Below are 15,819 nucleotides of genomic sequence, written 5' to 3'. Positions count from 1 at the left end.
TGCGCCACTGTACTCCAGCCTGGGCAACAGAAAGATACTCTGTCTCCAAGAAAAAAAAAATGTTTTAATCATTTGTTGATTATTATTACTTGATAGTTTCTAACCTTATGATGCTCTAATACTATGTTAAATCTTTACTATTCATTCAACTGTACATATAAGAAATACAAAATATCAGAATTGGGCCAGGTGCAGTGGCTTACACTTATAATTCCAGCATTTAGGGAGCCTAAGACAAGAGGATCACTTGAGCCCGGGAGTTTGAAACAAGCCTGGGCAACATGACTAGACCCTATCTCTACAAAAAGTACAAAAATTAGCCAGGGGTGATGGCTTGCGCCTATATTCCCAGCCAATAGGGAGGCTGAAGCAAGAGGATCGGTTGAGCCTGGGAAGTCAAGGCTGGAGTGAGCCATGATCTCATTAGTGCACCCCAGCCTAGATGATAGAACAAGACCCTGTCTCAAAAAAAAACCAAAAAAAAATCAGAGTTTTATAACCTTTTTTAAAAGGGCATGAAATAACCTGCTTCATTCTCTTGGCTCAGTATGAGTAATTGTACCCAAGTTTAGACAACTCAAAAGAAATGACACATATGCTAAAGTTAAAATTCATTTCACTTACTCCACAATAGCACCTACTGATTTAGCTGCCTCTGCACGGAGACATGGGTGTAAGGTGGTTGTTTTAATAATATGAACTCAATGTATGGGCTAAATCCGTGACTCATGCATTATGAAGAACAAATGCATCTTTGGGTTATTTCAGGTGAAAGCCACTCCCAGCACTTAGTACGTAAGCCACACTCCTTGAAGTTGTGTATCTTCAAAATTTCTCTCCGTCTTACGAGATTGTCACTAACTCAGGTTTTAGGCTAAGGAGGACTAAATGCATATAGCAAGTATTACATCCTTAATGCTTAGGTCTCTTCCTCTCCCATGGAACATCAACTTCAGGGCACTCTTGGTGCTGGTTTGCTCTGACACATGTCCCCGTCCCATTAATTGGGTTATTACTTCCTTCCTGTGTGAGTTGAGGCAAGTCACTCAGTCTCTCTATGCTTCCAATCCCTCACCTGAAATAAAAAATGATGATAAAGATATTGTGAAGGTTAAATGACATTATGTATGTGAAAGTGTCCACTGCAGGGCTGGACCTACCACGAGAGTAGAATGGTGGTTGCCAGGGACCAGGGGGCGCAGGAAATGGAGAGATGTTGATCAAAGGCTGCAAAGTTTCAGCTACCACGGGAACAAGTTCTGGGGATCTCATGTACAGCATGGATGGTGATGGATGCATGGATTAATTTGACTATAGTAATCACTACACACTGTATCGCATATCAAATCATCACATAAAACACATTAAATATATTACATCTTTATTTGACAATTAATTTTTTAAGCCTCAGTTTCTTTTCTTTTTCTTTTCTTTTCTCTTTTTTTTTTTTTTTGAGATGGAGTCTCACTCTGTCTTGTAGGCTGGAGTGCAGTGGTGTGATCTCGGCTCACTGCAACCTCTGCCTCCTGGGTTCAAGCAATTCTCCTGCCTCAGCCTCCATAGCTGGGACTAGAGGTGTGCGCCACCACATCCAGCTAATTTTTTGTACTTTTTTTAGTAGAGATATGAAGGGGTGGCCTGCCCCTCCACACCTGTGGGCATTTCTCGTTAGGTGGAATGAGAGACTTGAGAAAAGAAATGAGACACAGAGACAAAGTATAGAGAAAGAAAAAGTGGGCCCAGGGGTCCGGCGCTCACAATACAGAGGACCCACGGCCAGCATGGGTCTCTGAGTTCCCTCAGTATTTATTGATCATTACCTTTACCGTCTTATAAAAAGGGAAGTGGCAGGATAATAGGATCATCGTAGGGAGAAGGTCAGCAGTAAGACATATGAATACAGATCTCTGTGACATAAGTTTAAGGAAAAGTGCTGTGCCTTGATATGCATATGTAAACATCTCCACAAACCTTTTTAGTGCATAAAGAGCAGCATTGCGCTAGCAAGTCCCACCTTCAGCCCTAAGGCGGTTTTCTCCTTTCTCAGTAAACAGAACATACAATCGGGTTTTACACCAAGATGTTCCATTGCCCAGGGACGGGCAGGAGACAAATGTTTTTCTCTATCTCAACTGCCAAGAGGCCTTCTTTCCTCTTATACTAGTCCTCAGCAGAGACCCTTCACGGGTGTCAGGCTGGGGGACAATCAGGTCTTTCCCTTCCCACGAGGCCATATTTCAGACTATCACATGGGGAGAAACCTTGGACAATACCTAGCTTTCCTAGGCAGAGGTCCCTGCGACCTCTGGCAGTATAAGTGTCCCTGAGTACTTGAGATTAAGAGAATGGTGATGACTTTTCACAAGCATACTGCCTTCAGGCACTTGTTTAACAAAGCACACCCTGCACAGCCCAAAATCCTTTAAACCTTGAGTCACCACAGCACATGTCTCTTGCAAGGACAAGGTTGGGGGTAGGGTCACAGATTAACAGCATCTCAAATGCAGAACAAAATGGAGTCTCTTATGTCTTTTTCTTTCTATATAGACATGGTAACAGTCTAATCTTTCTTTTCCCCACAGAGATGGGGTTTCACCATGTTGGCCAGGATGGTCTCAGTCTCCCGACGTCGTGATCCGCCCACCTCTGCCTCCCAAAGTGGTGGGATTACAGGCGAGAGCTACCGCGCCCAGTCAAGTCTCAGTTTCTTCATGTGAAAAATTTTACCCGTGGCATAAGATTTATAAATATTCTTTCCAGCCCCGGCCCCAGACCCTACAGCCGCCGAGATGTTGATGCTTAAGAAGAACCAGATTGCCATTTATGAACTCCTTTTTAAGGAGGGAGTCATGGTGACCAAGAAGGATGTCCACACGCCTAAGTGTTATGCCCAGACCGTTTATTCCCCGAAGAAGACCACCAGAGTCCAGAGTCAAAGCTAAGCAGCAAGGATCTTTATTACAGGTTCGAACCTGGAACTCTCACTCGCTTGCGAAACGAGACGGGCAGGAGAGCTCCCCCCACTGAGCTCCGAGCAGTGTTATATAGTCTAAGAAAAGTGGGCATAGAGTTATTATACAAATCAGATATATGATTGGCTAGTGTTTGAACAAGGCGATTTGGCTAACTATGATTGGTTCCCGCCATTTCTGATATTTCGGTTCAACCTTTGAGGCGGGAGAGCAGGTTTATGGCAGCAAGAGTTTATCTTACTAAACACGTCTTGTGACCTTGCCTCAGAACTTACAAAATCTCTGGTACGTGCAGAAAAACAGGTACTCACAGAATTTACGAAATCTCTGGTATGTGCAAAGATTAGAGAGCAGAACAAAAGGGTGTAGCGGGGGCGGGGGGGGCGGGTACACATCTATCTTTGTGTCCTTTCATAAGCACCCAGAGCTGGCAGACAAAAATGTGCCCAACCTTCATGTCATGAAGGCCATGCAGTCTCTTGGGTCCGAAGGCTATGTGAAAGAACAGTTTGCCTGGAGACATTTCTATTGGTAACTTACCAATGAGGGTATCCAGTATCTTTGTGATTACCTTCATCTCCCTCCGGAGAGTGTTCCTGCCACCCTATGCCACAGCTGTCCAAAGACTGGCAGGTCTCGGCCTAAAGACCTGGAGAGTGAACAACTTGCAAGACTCACAAGAGGGGAAGCCAACAGAGTTACCTACAGACAGAGTGCTGTGCCCCCTGGTTGCCGACAAGAAAGCCGAGGCTGGGGGCTGGGTCAGCAACTGAATTTCAGTTTAGGGGCAGATTTGGTCGTGGACATGGTCAGCCTCCTCCGTAAAACTGGAGAGGATAATTTTGCATTGAATAAATTTACAGCCAAAAACAAATTAAAAAAAAAAGATTTGTGAATACTGAAGGAAGTAATAATTAAAAGGGCCAAATGCAATGCTAATACATAGTACACCTCCAATTAAAGCTACTGATTGCCTTTATGTGCAGTTCTGGACACAGGTCTTGACCCATTGTGTCTGAATTTCTGTCCAGGAGCCTGCCTGGGATGCCAATTTCTCAGCACCTGGAAGCATTCTTTGCATCAGTCCTTAGAGATTGCATTTCTGCTTCCACCTGCTGGCCTCCTGCACTGGACATAGCTCACTGCTCCCCACTTTTTGACCTTGCCAGGGCCCCAAGGGTGTTGGAAGGCCTTTCAGGAGTTCCATGGAAGCTGTCACTGCCCTAATCTCCTCTCGCCAGTTGGTCTGCCTCGATTACCCTCCCCCTACTGTCTTCCCCAGATCCCCCTGGGACACTGAACCAGACTTTAGCTTTCTTCATTTCCTGTTTGAAGCTTCCCAGATCGCTGCCCACTCAGTGAGCCTGACTAGCCTCATGATTGAGCAGAGTAGTCTGGCCCTTAGGCCACCTGCTGAGCCCCAGCAGGCACAGGACTTGCCTAGGAAAGACTGAGGGCATGCGTCCCACCCTGAGATCAGCACATTACCACTGTGTCACAATTCTGGCACCGGACTGAAGGCGGATGTTATAAGAACCTTTTTGTCCAGAAGGCATGTTTGATCGTGGCTGTTCTGAGAGCCTCTGACATTTCTCTTTCCAATGAAATCACTTGGATTTCTACCCTAGTGTTTCCCACGTCTTGTTCCTTCTCCAGCCCCATTCTACTTGCTGGGGGAACTAAGAATTCTACACCTTCATAGAAGGCCCCAAAGCCAATCGTGCCCTCTGAAGGGCTGTGGCCTGAGCTTAGTTTGACCTGCATCACTGGGACAGTGGGGGAAGGGGGAGCAGACATCCTGTAAAAGTCCAAGGTCCCTTGTACAACTTCAAAATTCCTGAGCCCTCACCATCACCACCACACACACGCGCGCGCACACACACACACACACACACGTGATCATTTAATTTAAAACACACATAGACATACACAAAGATGGAGTCATGGCCCCTTAGCAAGTACTTTCAGGCCTCTCAGGCCCTTCCAAGCCCCATGCTGGGGACCCATAGTGGCAGGTCTTTGCGGGGTGGAGGGGAGAAGGCGCTGCCTTCAGTGGAGCTGTGATAGTTGTCCTACCAGGCAATATTCCTCCTGTGAAAATAGGATGATATCCTTTATTTTCACTTGCCCTGTGGCCTCACTTGGAAGCTGGTGGCCACATGCCTTAGATTTCTGAATATGAGACGAACCGCAAAAACATAGGCTCCCCATCTCGTTAGAGGAAAGTGCATCAGAAACTTTGGTTTCATATATGAGAGGTTTGTGGATCCTCAGATACTCTGTGAGGATTCATTTATTCAGAAATGCTCAGTGAACACCAATGATGTGCTAGGCTCTGGACTTGGCATCGCGGCTGCCAAAAGGAGGCACACACAGCTTCTGCCCCCATGTGGCTCATCATCTGATGCTCAGCCCACTGAGGTTCCTGCAACTCTAAGCTGCCATATTACCTCTAAGCTGTGAGAAGCCCACTAAGGAACCCTTACTGAAAGAATGAGGCTCCAGCCACACTTGAGATGTACACTCTAATCTGGTATATTATATATAATTTGTGACTTTACTATAGAATTGCCAAACAGGGCCCCAAAAGTCAAATGTTAATAAAAATACTACTTTCTGCATTTCAGCCATGGGGGCAGGAGATCCGTTTTTGCCATAAACAAAATGAAATTTGCATTCCACTCTTGCCCCCATGTAAAGCTATGAGACAATTTCCATAGCACGGGAGTCTTTTTGTCCATTTTCCCTAATGATTGAACTCAGCTTTTTTGGCTTCTTGGTTTTGATTCAACTAAAGATTACATGAAACAAGTGCCAATTGGCAAATAATTTAGAACTAAGTCTGTGTGTACGTATCTCCGACGTTTTACCCACTATGGGTTTAGCAACTTGGCAGTAAAATCTAAGGACAGATATGTCAACTAGACAGAATTCAGAGTCCCCAGTACATTCAAAGATACTGCTCTTGTGTGAATACTTGGAACCCTCAGCAGAATGTCGAAGGCAGCTTCACTTAGGAGACGCCTCCTCTGGGCCCATTCATAATAGATGCTTCTATTCCCAAGGGCCAGATTAGTGATAGGGTACTTTCCAACCATTAGCCCAGACTCTCCTTAAACAAAGGTTGGAAGCTGAGAGTTACACAGTAATGCTAAATACCCAAATGAAAACCAAACACTCAGGCAACAGCTAGATGTCTGGCCAGGGACTGAAGGCTCCTTAAGACTGGCATTTCTAGACCTGTGCCTCATCCACTGGGTCACATATGAGGCTCCCAGAAATCCTGCCATGTATTCAGGGCTCATCACTGCATGATCCAAACTCCAAAGCATCTGATGGAGCAGTGCTGAGGGCAACTGACCCCAGTGGAGCATCGTCCATTCCATCACTAGAGTGAAGGAAATCTAACATTTTATTAAATCACTATGATGGATAATAAAAGCAAAATTACTAGAGCATCCAACGCCAGGTGCAGTGGCTCATGCCTGCAACCCCAACGGTCTGAGAGGCTGAGGTGGGAGGATGGCTCGAAGCCAAGAGTCGAGATCCTCCTGGGCAACATAGCGAGACCCTATCTAAAAAAGAAAAAAGAAAAGAAAAAGGAAAGGAAAGGAAAGGAAAGGAAAGGAAGAGAGGAAGGGAGGGAAGAAGGAAGGAAGGAAGGAAAGAAAGAAAGAAGGAAGGAAGGAAGGAAGGAAGGAAGGAAGGAAGGAAGGAAGGAAGGAAGGCAGGAAGGCAGGAAGGCAGGAAGGCAGGCAGGCAAAAATTAGCCAGGCATGGTGGTTTGCACCTATACTTCCGGCTATTCAGGAGGCTGAGGTGGGAGGATCCTTTGTGCCCGGGAATTCAAGGCTTCGGTGAGCTATGATTATGCCACTGCACACTACAGTCCGTGCAACAGCGCGAGACCCCATCTCTTAAAAAGTAAAAATAAATGAAAAGAATATACCAAAAAGCAAACAGTAAAAAGAGACCAAGACGGTTATTGGCTACTCGGAGGATCATTGGGCCATTTTCTAGAGTTCCTCCATGTCAGTGTGGGACTCCTCCTCCCCGGGGAAAAGAAGGAAGTGCAGTGGAATCTTCACAAAAAGCCAAGCCAGGACCAGCCTTCCCTGGGCCAGGGCACCCCGCCAGATGGCAACATTCGGATGCCCCACCCAAAAGAAGAGAGTGCTTCAGCAAGCAAACAAGGATTTACACGACTGTTAGCAGTGAACCAAAGAACAATAGAAAAATGTTAGCAAATGAGATCCCCACTGCAGGAAGCCTCGTTTCCTGAGTAGCTGGAACTATAGGAGCATGTCACTAAGCCTGGCTAATTTTTTGTATTTTTTTTAGTAGAGGTAGGGTTTTGTCATGTTGCCCAGGCTGGAAGTGTAGAGATTTTTTAGTTTGTTTTTGTATTTTTTTTAAAAAAACAGAGTCTCGCTCTGTCACGCAGGCTAGAGTGCAGTGATGCGATCTCGGCTCACTGCAACCTCCACCTCCCAGGTTCAAGTGACTCTCCTGCCTCAGCCTCCTGAGCAGCTGGGACCACAGGTGTGCATCACCACACCCAGCTAATTTTTTGTATTTTTAGTAGAGACGGGGTTTCACTGTGCTGCCCAGGCTGCTCTCAAACTCCTGAGCTCAAGCAACCTGCCCTCCTGGGCCTCCCAAAGTGCTTGGATTACAGGCGTGAGCCACTGTAGAAGAGCAATAAAAGAATATTTTTTCTTGGATGATAGAATTGCAGGGTTCCAAAAGATGCTTTCTATCTTAGGGTTTGCAATGATACTAACAAATTGGGCAGCAGAACTTTACTCATCGTCTAGTTTCCTCTGGTTTTCGATGTGCCTCCCTGGGTATGTATCATGACAATAAGCAGAAATGCCTTTAGTGAAGGCTAGCTGAGTAGTTATTTTTAATAATAGAAATGAAAACCTACATAAAGGTCTTATAAAAGGAGAAAGGTTGAATAAATTATAGTATATGCAATATAAATGCAGCCATTAAGAGATGGATTTTGCTGGGCACGGTGGCTCATGCCTGTAATCCCAGCTCTTCGGGAGGCCGATGGGGGTGTATCAGCTGAGGTCAGGAGTTCGAGATCAGCCTGACCAATATGATGAATCCCTGTCTCTACTAAAAATACAAAAATTAGCCGGGTGTGGTGGCATGTGCCTGTAATCTCAGCTACTTGGAAGGCTGAGATAGGAGAATCACTTGAACCCAGAACAGTGAGGTTGCAGTGAGCCAAGATCGTGCCATTGCACTCCAGCCTGGGCAACAAGAGTAAAACTTCATCGCTAAATAAATAAATAAATAAATAACGGATTTTCAGAGAACTGTTAATGCTAGGAGGAAATGGTCACATTACAATGCTTTGTAAAGAGCAGAATATACATATTCCCATTATGTTACTATATGCTTAAGAAAGATTGTGAGCTGGGCACAGTGGCTCACACCTGTAATCCCCCAGCACTTTGGGAGGCTGAGACGGGCAGATCACGAGGTCAGGAGTTCGAGACCAGCCTGGACAACATGATGAAACCCCGTCTCTACTAAAAGTACAAAAATTAGCCGGGCGTGGTGGCACACGCCTGTAATCCCAGCTACTTGGGAGGCTGAGGCAGGAGAATTGCTTGAACCAGGGAGGCAGAGGTTGCAGTGAGCAGAAATCATGCCATTGCACTCCAGCCTAGATCGAAACTTCACCTCAAAAAAAAAAAAAAGAAAAGAAAAGAAAAGAAAATAGAAAGAAGTAAGAATTCCCCATTGGTCAACACAGGGCCTTAGTGACACCATGGTCTGCTCTGCCACCTTCAGGGGGTAGTTTTCCTCATGGTCACAAGGTGGCTGCAGCCATTCCAGGCATTGTATTTGTACAGTACAGTGTTCCAAGGAAGAAGGACCATCTTCTCCTGGGTATATCTTAAAACCAAGGAAATCTTTCTCAAAAGCCCCCAACAGACCTCCTCTAACATCTCAAAGATCAGAATTTGTCACCTGCCCACACCTAATTCAAGCATTATCACCAGCCTAAACAGGAGGACTTTGGATGGAACAAAGGGCTATGTACCCCTTAAGCAAATCTCTAGGGGGAGTATGATGGACAAAACTGAGCAAAACTGACATTCTGATAGGGAAAGGAAGGGAGCAATGGGTGTTGGGTAGATTACTCAAAGCTGTGTCTGCTACAGTCCCTACTGCAAGAAGCCTCATTTAAGGTAAATTCCAATAAGCTAACTAGCCGAGAGATGTGAGGTGGAAGCTGGGCATGGTGGCATGCACCTGTAATCCCAGCACTTTGGGAAGCTGACAGGGAGAATCACTTGAGCCTGTGACTTAATGACCAGCTTGGGCAATACAATGATGCCCCCAGCTCTAAAAAATAACATTAAATAAAAATTAAAAACTAAATAAGGGCTGGGCATGGTGGCTTAAGCCTGTAATCCCAGCACTTTGGGAGGCTGAGGTGGGAGGATGGCTTGAGGACAGAAGTTCAAGATCAGCTTGAAGCAACATAGCGAGATCCGATCTGTAAAAAAATGTTTTTAAAAATTAGCTGGTATAGTGGCATGTGCCTGTAGTGCTAGTTACTCAGGAGGCAGAGGCAATAGGATTGCTTGAGCCCAGGAATTCCAGGCTGCAGTGAGCTATGACCCACTGCACTCCAGCCTGGGTGACAGAGACTCTATCCTTATAAAAAATAGATACAAAAATTTTAAAAGATGTGGGATGGGTAAGTAGACAGAGAATGAAGACAGACAAGATGTCCAGGATGAACTCTTAGTTGGATAAAGGAGCCTGATTACAAAAAGGGAGCTAAAAAGCTCAGTAGGCTGGGCACAGTGGCTCATGCCTGTGATCCCAGCACTTTGGGAGGCAGAGGCTGGCAGATCACGAAGTTAAGAGTTTGAGACCAGCCTGGACAACATGGTGAAACCCTGTCTCTACTAAGAACACAAAAATTAGCTGGGTTTGGTGGCCCGTGCCTATAATCCCAGCTACTCAGGAGGCTGAGGCAGGAGAATCGCTTGAACCCAGGAGGCGGAGGTTGCAGTGAGCCAAGATCACGCCGCTGCATTCCAGCCTGGGTGACAGAGCAAGACTCCGTCTTGAAGGAAAAAAAAAAAAAAAAGCAAAAAAAAAGAAAGCATAGTAGACCAGATTGACCTACTTCTCAATTCTGTCGAGGGCAAATCCTGTTGGACCATCAACTGGGACAGTGCAAAATAGAGGCCAAACACATCAAGGTCTGTGCTGGTGTGAACAGAAGGTGACAATGACGATGGCCTCATTTCAGACCAACACAGATGTCTGTGCATCTGAGTAATGCATGTCTGTGGATAAGAGTGGGCCTTCTGACTTGGTAGATGTGGATAACACAACCCCCTGACTCTTTTACTAATTCAATGATGAATAAGTTTTGACCACCTACCATGCCTCCAGCCGTAAACTAGCCCCTGGGGAAAATAAAAGATATGTAAGACACAGGGCCTGGCCTTGAAGAATTTCAACTCTGCTGAAGAAGTTAAAAGCAACAGAATTAGAGTTGAGAGCAATACCAGACCCTGTGGAATTAGGGTTGAGGGATGTGGTGTAGAGCAGAACCATGGCAAGAGCTTAGCAAAGTTGGGAGGAAGATGACTGATGACCAGGGTGTAGGAAGAGGAACTTGAGCTGGGGGTAACACCCTGGGCAGGTTGGGATTTGGCAGACAAAAGAGAGGAGATAAAAGAGAGTCATAGTGGGAAGAGAACAGTGGTAAGATTTTGGAGCTAGACAAACGCCTACCTCTATCACTTATTAGCAAATTATTCCATTTTCTCAGAACGTTAGTTTTTTCATCTATGGAATATATATAATACTCATCTCATAAAATGTTTATAAGGAAAGCACCTTGTACCTAGAAAACACTCAAAATATTAGTTATTTCCTTTCTCTCTTTTATTTGACAGGATGACAAGGATGGAGAGGCTCTTGATTTGGGTAGTGAGAAGTTGTTTGGATAAGAAAGCTGGGCTGTGCAGATTAAATATCATATTAGGTCCAGTGGGTCACTATTAAAGTTTGGAGTAGACCGTTTTAGAAAGAATTGCCTGTTGTGACCATGAGGGCTTTTTTCCATTTCAGAGCTGTTTATATGAAGATGAGTTTAACCATGTGCATGAGACAGTGTTAGGCACATTCTTTCCAGAGACTGACAAGAATGCCATCAGCACCCTGGCCAGAGAAAAGCAGCTTTGAGCTCAAGTGTAACGGAAAGGAAACAGGCTTTGGAGCTAGAAAAATGCCTAGCCCTATCACTTATTAGCAAATTACTTCAATCTCTCAGAACCTTAGTTTTTTCATCTGTGGAATGGGTATAATACTCACCCCATAAAATGTTTATAAGGAAAGCGCCTTGTACCTAGAAAATACTCAAAATATTAGTTCTTTCCTTTCTCCCTGTTGTTTATCAAAACTATTAAAGCAGGCCAGGCACAGTGGCTCATGCCTGTAATCCTAGCACCCTGGGAGGCCGAACCATGTAGCTCACTTGAGGTCAATAGTTCGAGACCAGCCTGGCCAACATGGTGAAACTCATCTCTACTAAAAATACAAAAATTAGCCGGGCATAGTGGCAGGCACCTATAAACCCAGCTACTCAGGAGGCTGAGGCAGGAGAATCACTTGAACCTTGGGGCTGGAGGTTGCAGTAAGCCAGGATAGTGACACTTCACTCCAGCCTGGGCAAAAGAGCGAAACTCCATCTGAGAAGAAAAAACAAACAAACAAAAACTATTAAAGCAAAACCTCTGATGCTTGATTTTATATAATAATGTTGTGTGGCAACTTAAAAACTGTGTCATTTATAGACACTCAAGGCAAGGAAAAGGTTTTGAGTCCTTATTTTTAAAATTGGAATTTTCTATAAAAGTTCAGAATGTTTTCTATTTAAGGTTGTTTTAAGCACAAAGTAATACAATTTATCCATAAAGATTAAACATTTAAATTTTTGTTACTAACTTTTATTTGTAGTTGTTTTTTACCTTTTAAATTAAATATTCGTTATGAATTTAATTGAGAAGGGGGGGAGAGTGAATGAGTGGATTCTTATAGTTAGAGGGGGTAAGACATCCACTTTTATACTATTTTTTTGTTTTGTTTTTATTTTCTATTTTTGAGACAGGGTCTTGCTCTGTTGCCCAGGCTGGAAGGCTGTGGCCCAGGCTGGAAGGCTGTGACCCAGTCTCAACCTCCCACGTTCAAGTGGTCCTCCCACCTCAGCCTCCCGAGTAGCTGGGACTACAGGTGTGCACCACAAGGTATCAGGGGAACCAGCACCCAATATTTCAACATAGGTTCTTTCTATTTTCCCTAAGTGTCGGCTGGTCTGAGAAATAAAGAGTACAAAGAGAGGAATTTTACAGCTGGGCCGCTGGGGGTGACATCATATATCAGTAGATCCATAATGCCCACCTGAGCCACAAAACCAGCAAGTTTTTATTAAGGACTTCAAAAGGGGAGGGGGTGTACGAACAGGAAGTAGGTCACAAAGATCACATGCTTCTGAGGCCATTAAAGATCACAAGGCAAAACGCAAAGCAAAGATCACAAGGCAAAGAGCAAAATTAGAATTACTGATGAGGATCTATGTTCAGCTGTGCACATATTGTCTTGATAAACGTCTTAAACAACAGAAAACAGGGTTTGGGAACAGAGAACTGGTCTGACCTCAAATTCAGCAGGGTGAGGTTTTTCCCCACCCTAGTGAGTCTGAGGGTACCACAGAAGACCAGGGTGTATTTCAGTCCTTATCTCAACCACATAAGACAGACACTCCCAGAGCGGCCGTTTATAGACCTCCCCTCAGGAATGCAATTCTTTTCCTAGGTTCTTAATATTATATTCCTTGCTAGGAAAAGAATTTAGTGATATCTCTCCTACTTGCATGTCAGTTTATAGGCTCTCTGCAAGAAATAAAATATGGCTCTATTCTGCCCAACCCTACAGGCAGTGTCAGACCTTATGGTTGTCTTCCCTCGTTCCCTAAAATCGCTGTTATTCTGTTCATTTTCAAGGTGCACTGATTTCATATTGTTCAAACACACGTTTTACAATCAATTTGTACAGTTAATGCCATCATCACAGGGTCCTGATCACAGCTGACGAAGATAACAAGATTAAGAGATTAAAGTAAGACAGGTGTAAGAAATTATAACAGTACTAATTTTGGTAACTGATAAATGTCCATATTAAAATGAAATCTTCACAATTTATGTTCAGAGATTGATTGCAGTAAAGACAGGCATAAGAAATTATAAGAATACTATTAGGGAAGTGATAAATGTCCATGAAATCTTCACAATTTATGTTCCTCTGCCTCAGCTCCAGCCAGTCCCTCCGTTTGGGGTCCCTGGCTTCCCGCAACACCATGCCTGGCTAATTTTTGTATTTTTAGTAGAGACAGGTTTTGCCATGTTGTCCAGGCTGGTCTCAAACTCCTAGACTCAAGTCATCTGCCCACCTTGGCCTCCCAAAGAGCTGGGATTATAGGGATGAGCCAATGTGCCTGGGCTACTTTTTTACTTTAACTTTTCTAAAATGCTCTTGAAGAGCTGTTATTACCTTTTATACCTAAAACTCCCAGTTTTACTTCCCTGAAACCCATCCTGGGCAGGCAGCAGGAGTAAACACACATACTGCAATATTCCAGGGCTGCAGCATCAGACCCAGAGGAGGAGGTAACTGCTGGATTAACAATGAGGAGAAGGAGGAGGGGTATGAGTCTATTCCAAAATTGGCCTTTCTTCTTCGAAAAGGAAAAGACCACTTATTGTTTGTGGATTCAAAAGGTTTGTTTCCTAGATATTTTCCCCAGGAGAAAAAAAGTTTCTCAGGAAACCGAGAAAGAAATTATAATGAAAATAGCTATTGTATGAATTTTTTCCTTAAGCTTCATTTTTACATCATTATAATATTTGTGCTGTGATGAAGGTTGGGAGTCCTCTGGGGCAGACCAGTCTATTTGGGAGGGTATATATGGAGTTTGTACGTGAGTACATGCAGGTGAGTGGGCGTGAGGGTGGAAAATGTGTGTGGAACCTGTGTGTGTGTGGAATGTGGAGCATATGCACAATGTGTGTGGAGTTTGGAGTGTGTATGTGGATGAGAGTGTTGGAGTGTGGACGTGTGTGGAGAGTGCACAGTGCGTGCGAAGTTTGGGGTGTTTGTGCACGCGCGTGTGTGGCAGGTCCTGGAGCGCGTCCACGCGGCACCCCATGGGCAGTGTGCGCGCGCGAGAGCGGAGCGCGCCCCCGCGCCGCCCCTCCGGCCGGGCCCAGTGTGCGGCGGCTGCTGCCGGGCCGGGCGGCGGGAGCGCGCGGCGTCGGAGGCCGCCCCTCTGCGGAACGCCGAGCGCCGCGGGAGAGTGACGGGCCGGGGAGGACCAGGCGTCCCGGGCCCGAAGCGCGCGGGCTCCGGCTGGGGCGGCCGCGGACATGTGCAGGATGTCCTTCAAGGTGAGCGCCGCGGGCTCCGGGGCCGGGGCTGGGGCCGGGCCCTGGCGGCCGGGCCTGCGGGGTCGGGTGGGGTCGGGTGGGGTCGGGTGGGGTCGGGTGGGGTGGGGTGGGGTGGGCGCCGCCCGCTGCCCGCCGCCTCCTCCTTCCTCTCTCCTCCCGCCCGGGGCGAGGCCCGGGAGGAAGCGGCGGGGCTGGGTGCGTCCTGTGGGTTTGCGGTTTGCCTGCCTGCCCTGCCTGAGAGGCTTCGCACTCATGGCTGTGGATCGACTGAGTCTGCCCAGCGACGGGGCGGCGGGGACTGTCGCCGGGTAACAGGTCGGGGGCGGTAAAGAAGCTGGGGTAAGCGCTGTCCTGCAGCAGGAGTCCCCGAACCTGACCCTCTGCGTCCTCATGCAGGAGTACCAGCTGCGCCCACGGCTGCTTCCTCCCCGGAGGGGTAGCCAGCACCCAGGGAGGCTTCAGGGTCCAAAGGTGTCTTGTCTCAAAAGAGTTGATTAAAGCCATTCCATCTAATCCCCACGTTTTAGGATGAAAGAGGTTCATTTGCCTCGACTGAAAGGTTTTAATAAAAATAGTAGTTAAAATGTATTAAACAGTTCAAATGTGCCTGACTCTGAACCAAGGACATGATGTGTATGGTCTCAATCCTGGGGGAAACCTATGGGAGGTGCTCTTTGGGGCTTTTTTTTTTCTTTTTTTTAAAATGAGAAAACTAAGATATAGAGAAATTAACTCACCCACGGTTTTGCAGCCAATAAGTTATGGTGTTAAGACTGAAACCCGAGTGTGGCTGACTCTGAAGCCACTGTAATCCCGTTGCCGACGACAGCTCATGTAAGCAGGGGAGTGACAACAGCTCATGTAAGCAGGGAGATGTGCATGTTACAAAGATCTCTGGCTAGGTTTGGAGAAGAGGGTTGGAGCTGGAAGATGTTGTCATCTTTTTAAGAAATGGTGCTGGACCAGTGCATAGGTGGTGAGAATGGAACGAAGTAGACGAATGTGAATGACTTTAAAAGATTTGTTTGTTTGTTTGTTTGTTTGTTTTCCTGAGACGGAGTTTCGCTCTTGTTGCCCAGGCTGAGTGCAATGGTGTGATCTCGGCTCACTGCAACCTCGGCCTCCGGGTTCAAGCGATTTCTCCTTCCTCACCCTCCAGCGTAGCTGGGATTACAGGCGTGCGCCACCATGTCCAGCTAATTTTTTGTATTTTTAGTAGAGACGGGGTTCCACCATGTTGGCCAGGCTGGTCTCAAACTCCTGAGACCAGCCACCCACCTTGGCCTCCCAAAGTGCTGAGGTTAAAGGCATGAGCCACTATGCCCGGCCGACTTTAGGAGTTTTAAATCGACATA

General features: G+C 46.0%; 1 protein-coding gene and 1 pseudogene across 2 annotated transcripts in view; both read left to right on the top strand.

Moving 5' to 3' along the window:
- The first annotated feature begins 2,789 nt into the window (after window positions 1-2,789).
- Window positions 2,790-3,797, top strand: LOC112611660 (annotated as a pseudogene).
- A 10,491-nt stretch (window positions 3,798-14,288) lies between these two features.
- Window positions 14,289-15,819, top strand: part of ANKRD29 (ankyrin repeat domain 29) — a 64,056-nt gene continuing 62,525 nt past the window's right edge. For both annotated transcript variants that reach the window (XM_025365702.1, XM_025365701.1), the window contains exon 1: window positions 14,289-14,464. In XM_025365702.1, coding sequence (XP_025221487.1) covers window positions 14,444-14,464 — 21 coding nt within the window. In that variant the 5' untranslated portion in view covers window positions 14,289-14,443. The remainder of the gene's footprint in view (window positions 14,465-15,819) is intronic.

This window comes from Theropithecus gelada, chromosome 18, assembly GCF_003255815.1.
Source record: "Theropithecus gelada isolate Dixy chromosome 18, Tgel_1.0, whole genome shotgun sequence".
NCBI classification, from domain to species: domain Eukaryota; kingdom Metazoa; phylum Chordata; class Mammalia; order Primates; family Cercopithecidae; genus Theropithecus; species Theropithecus gelada.
Note: the sequence above shows the minus strand (reverse complement) of the source record. Positions and strands in the feature narration are given on the sequence as shown.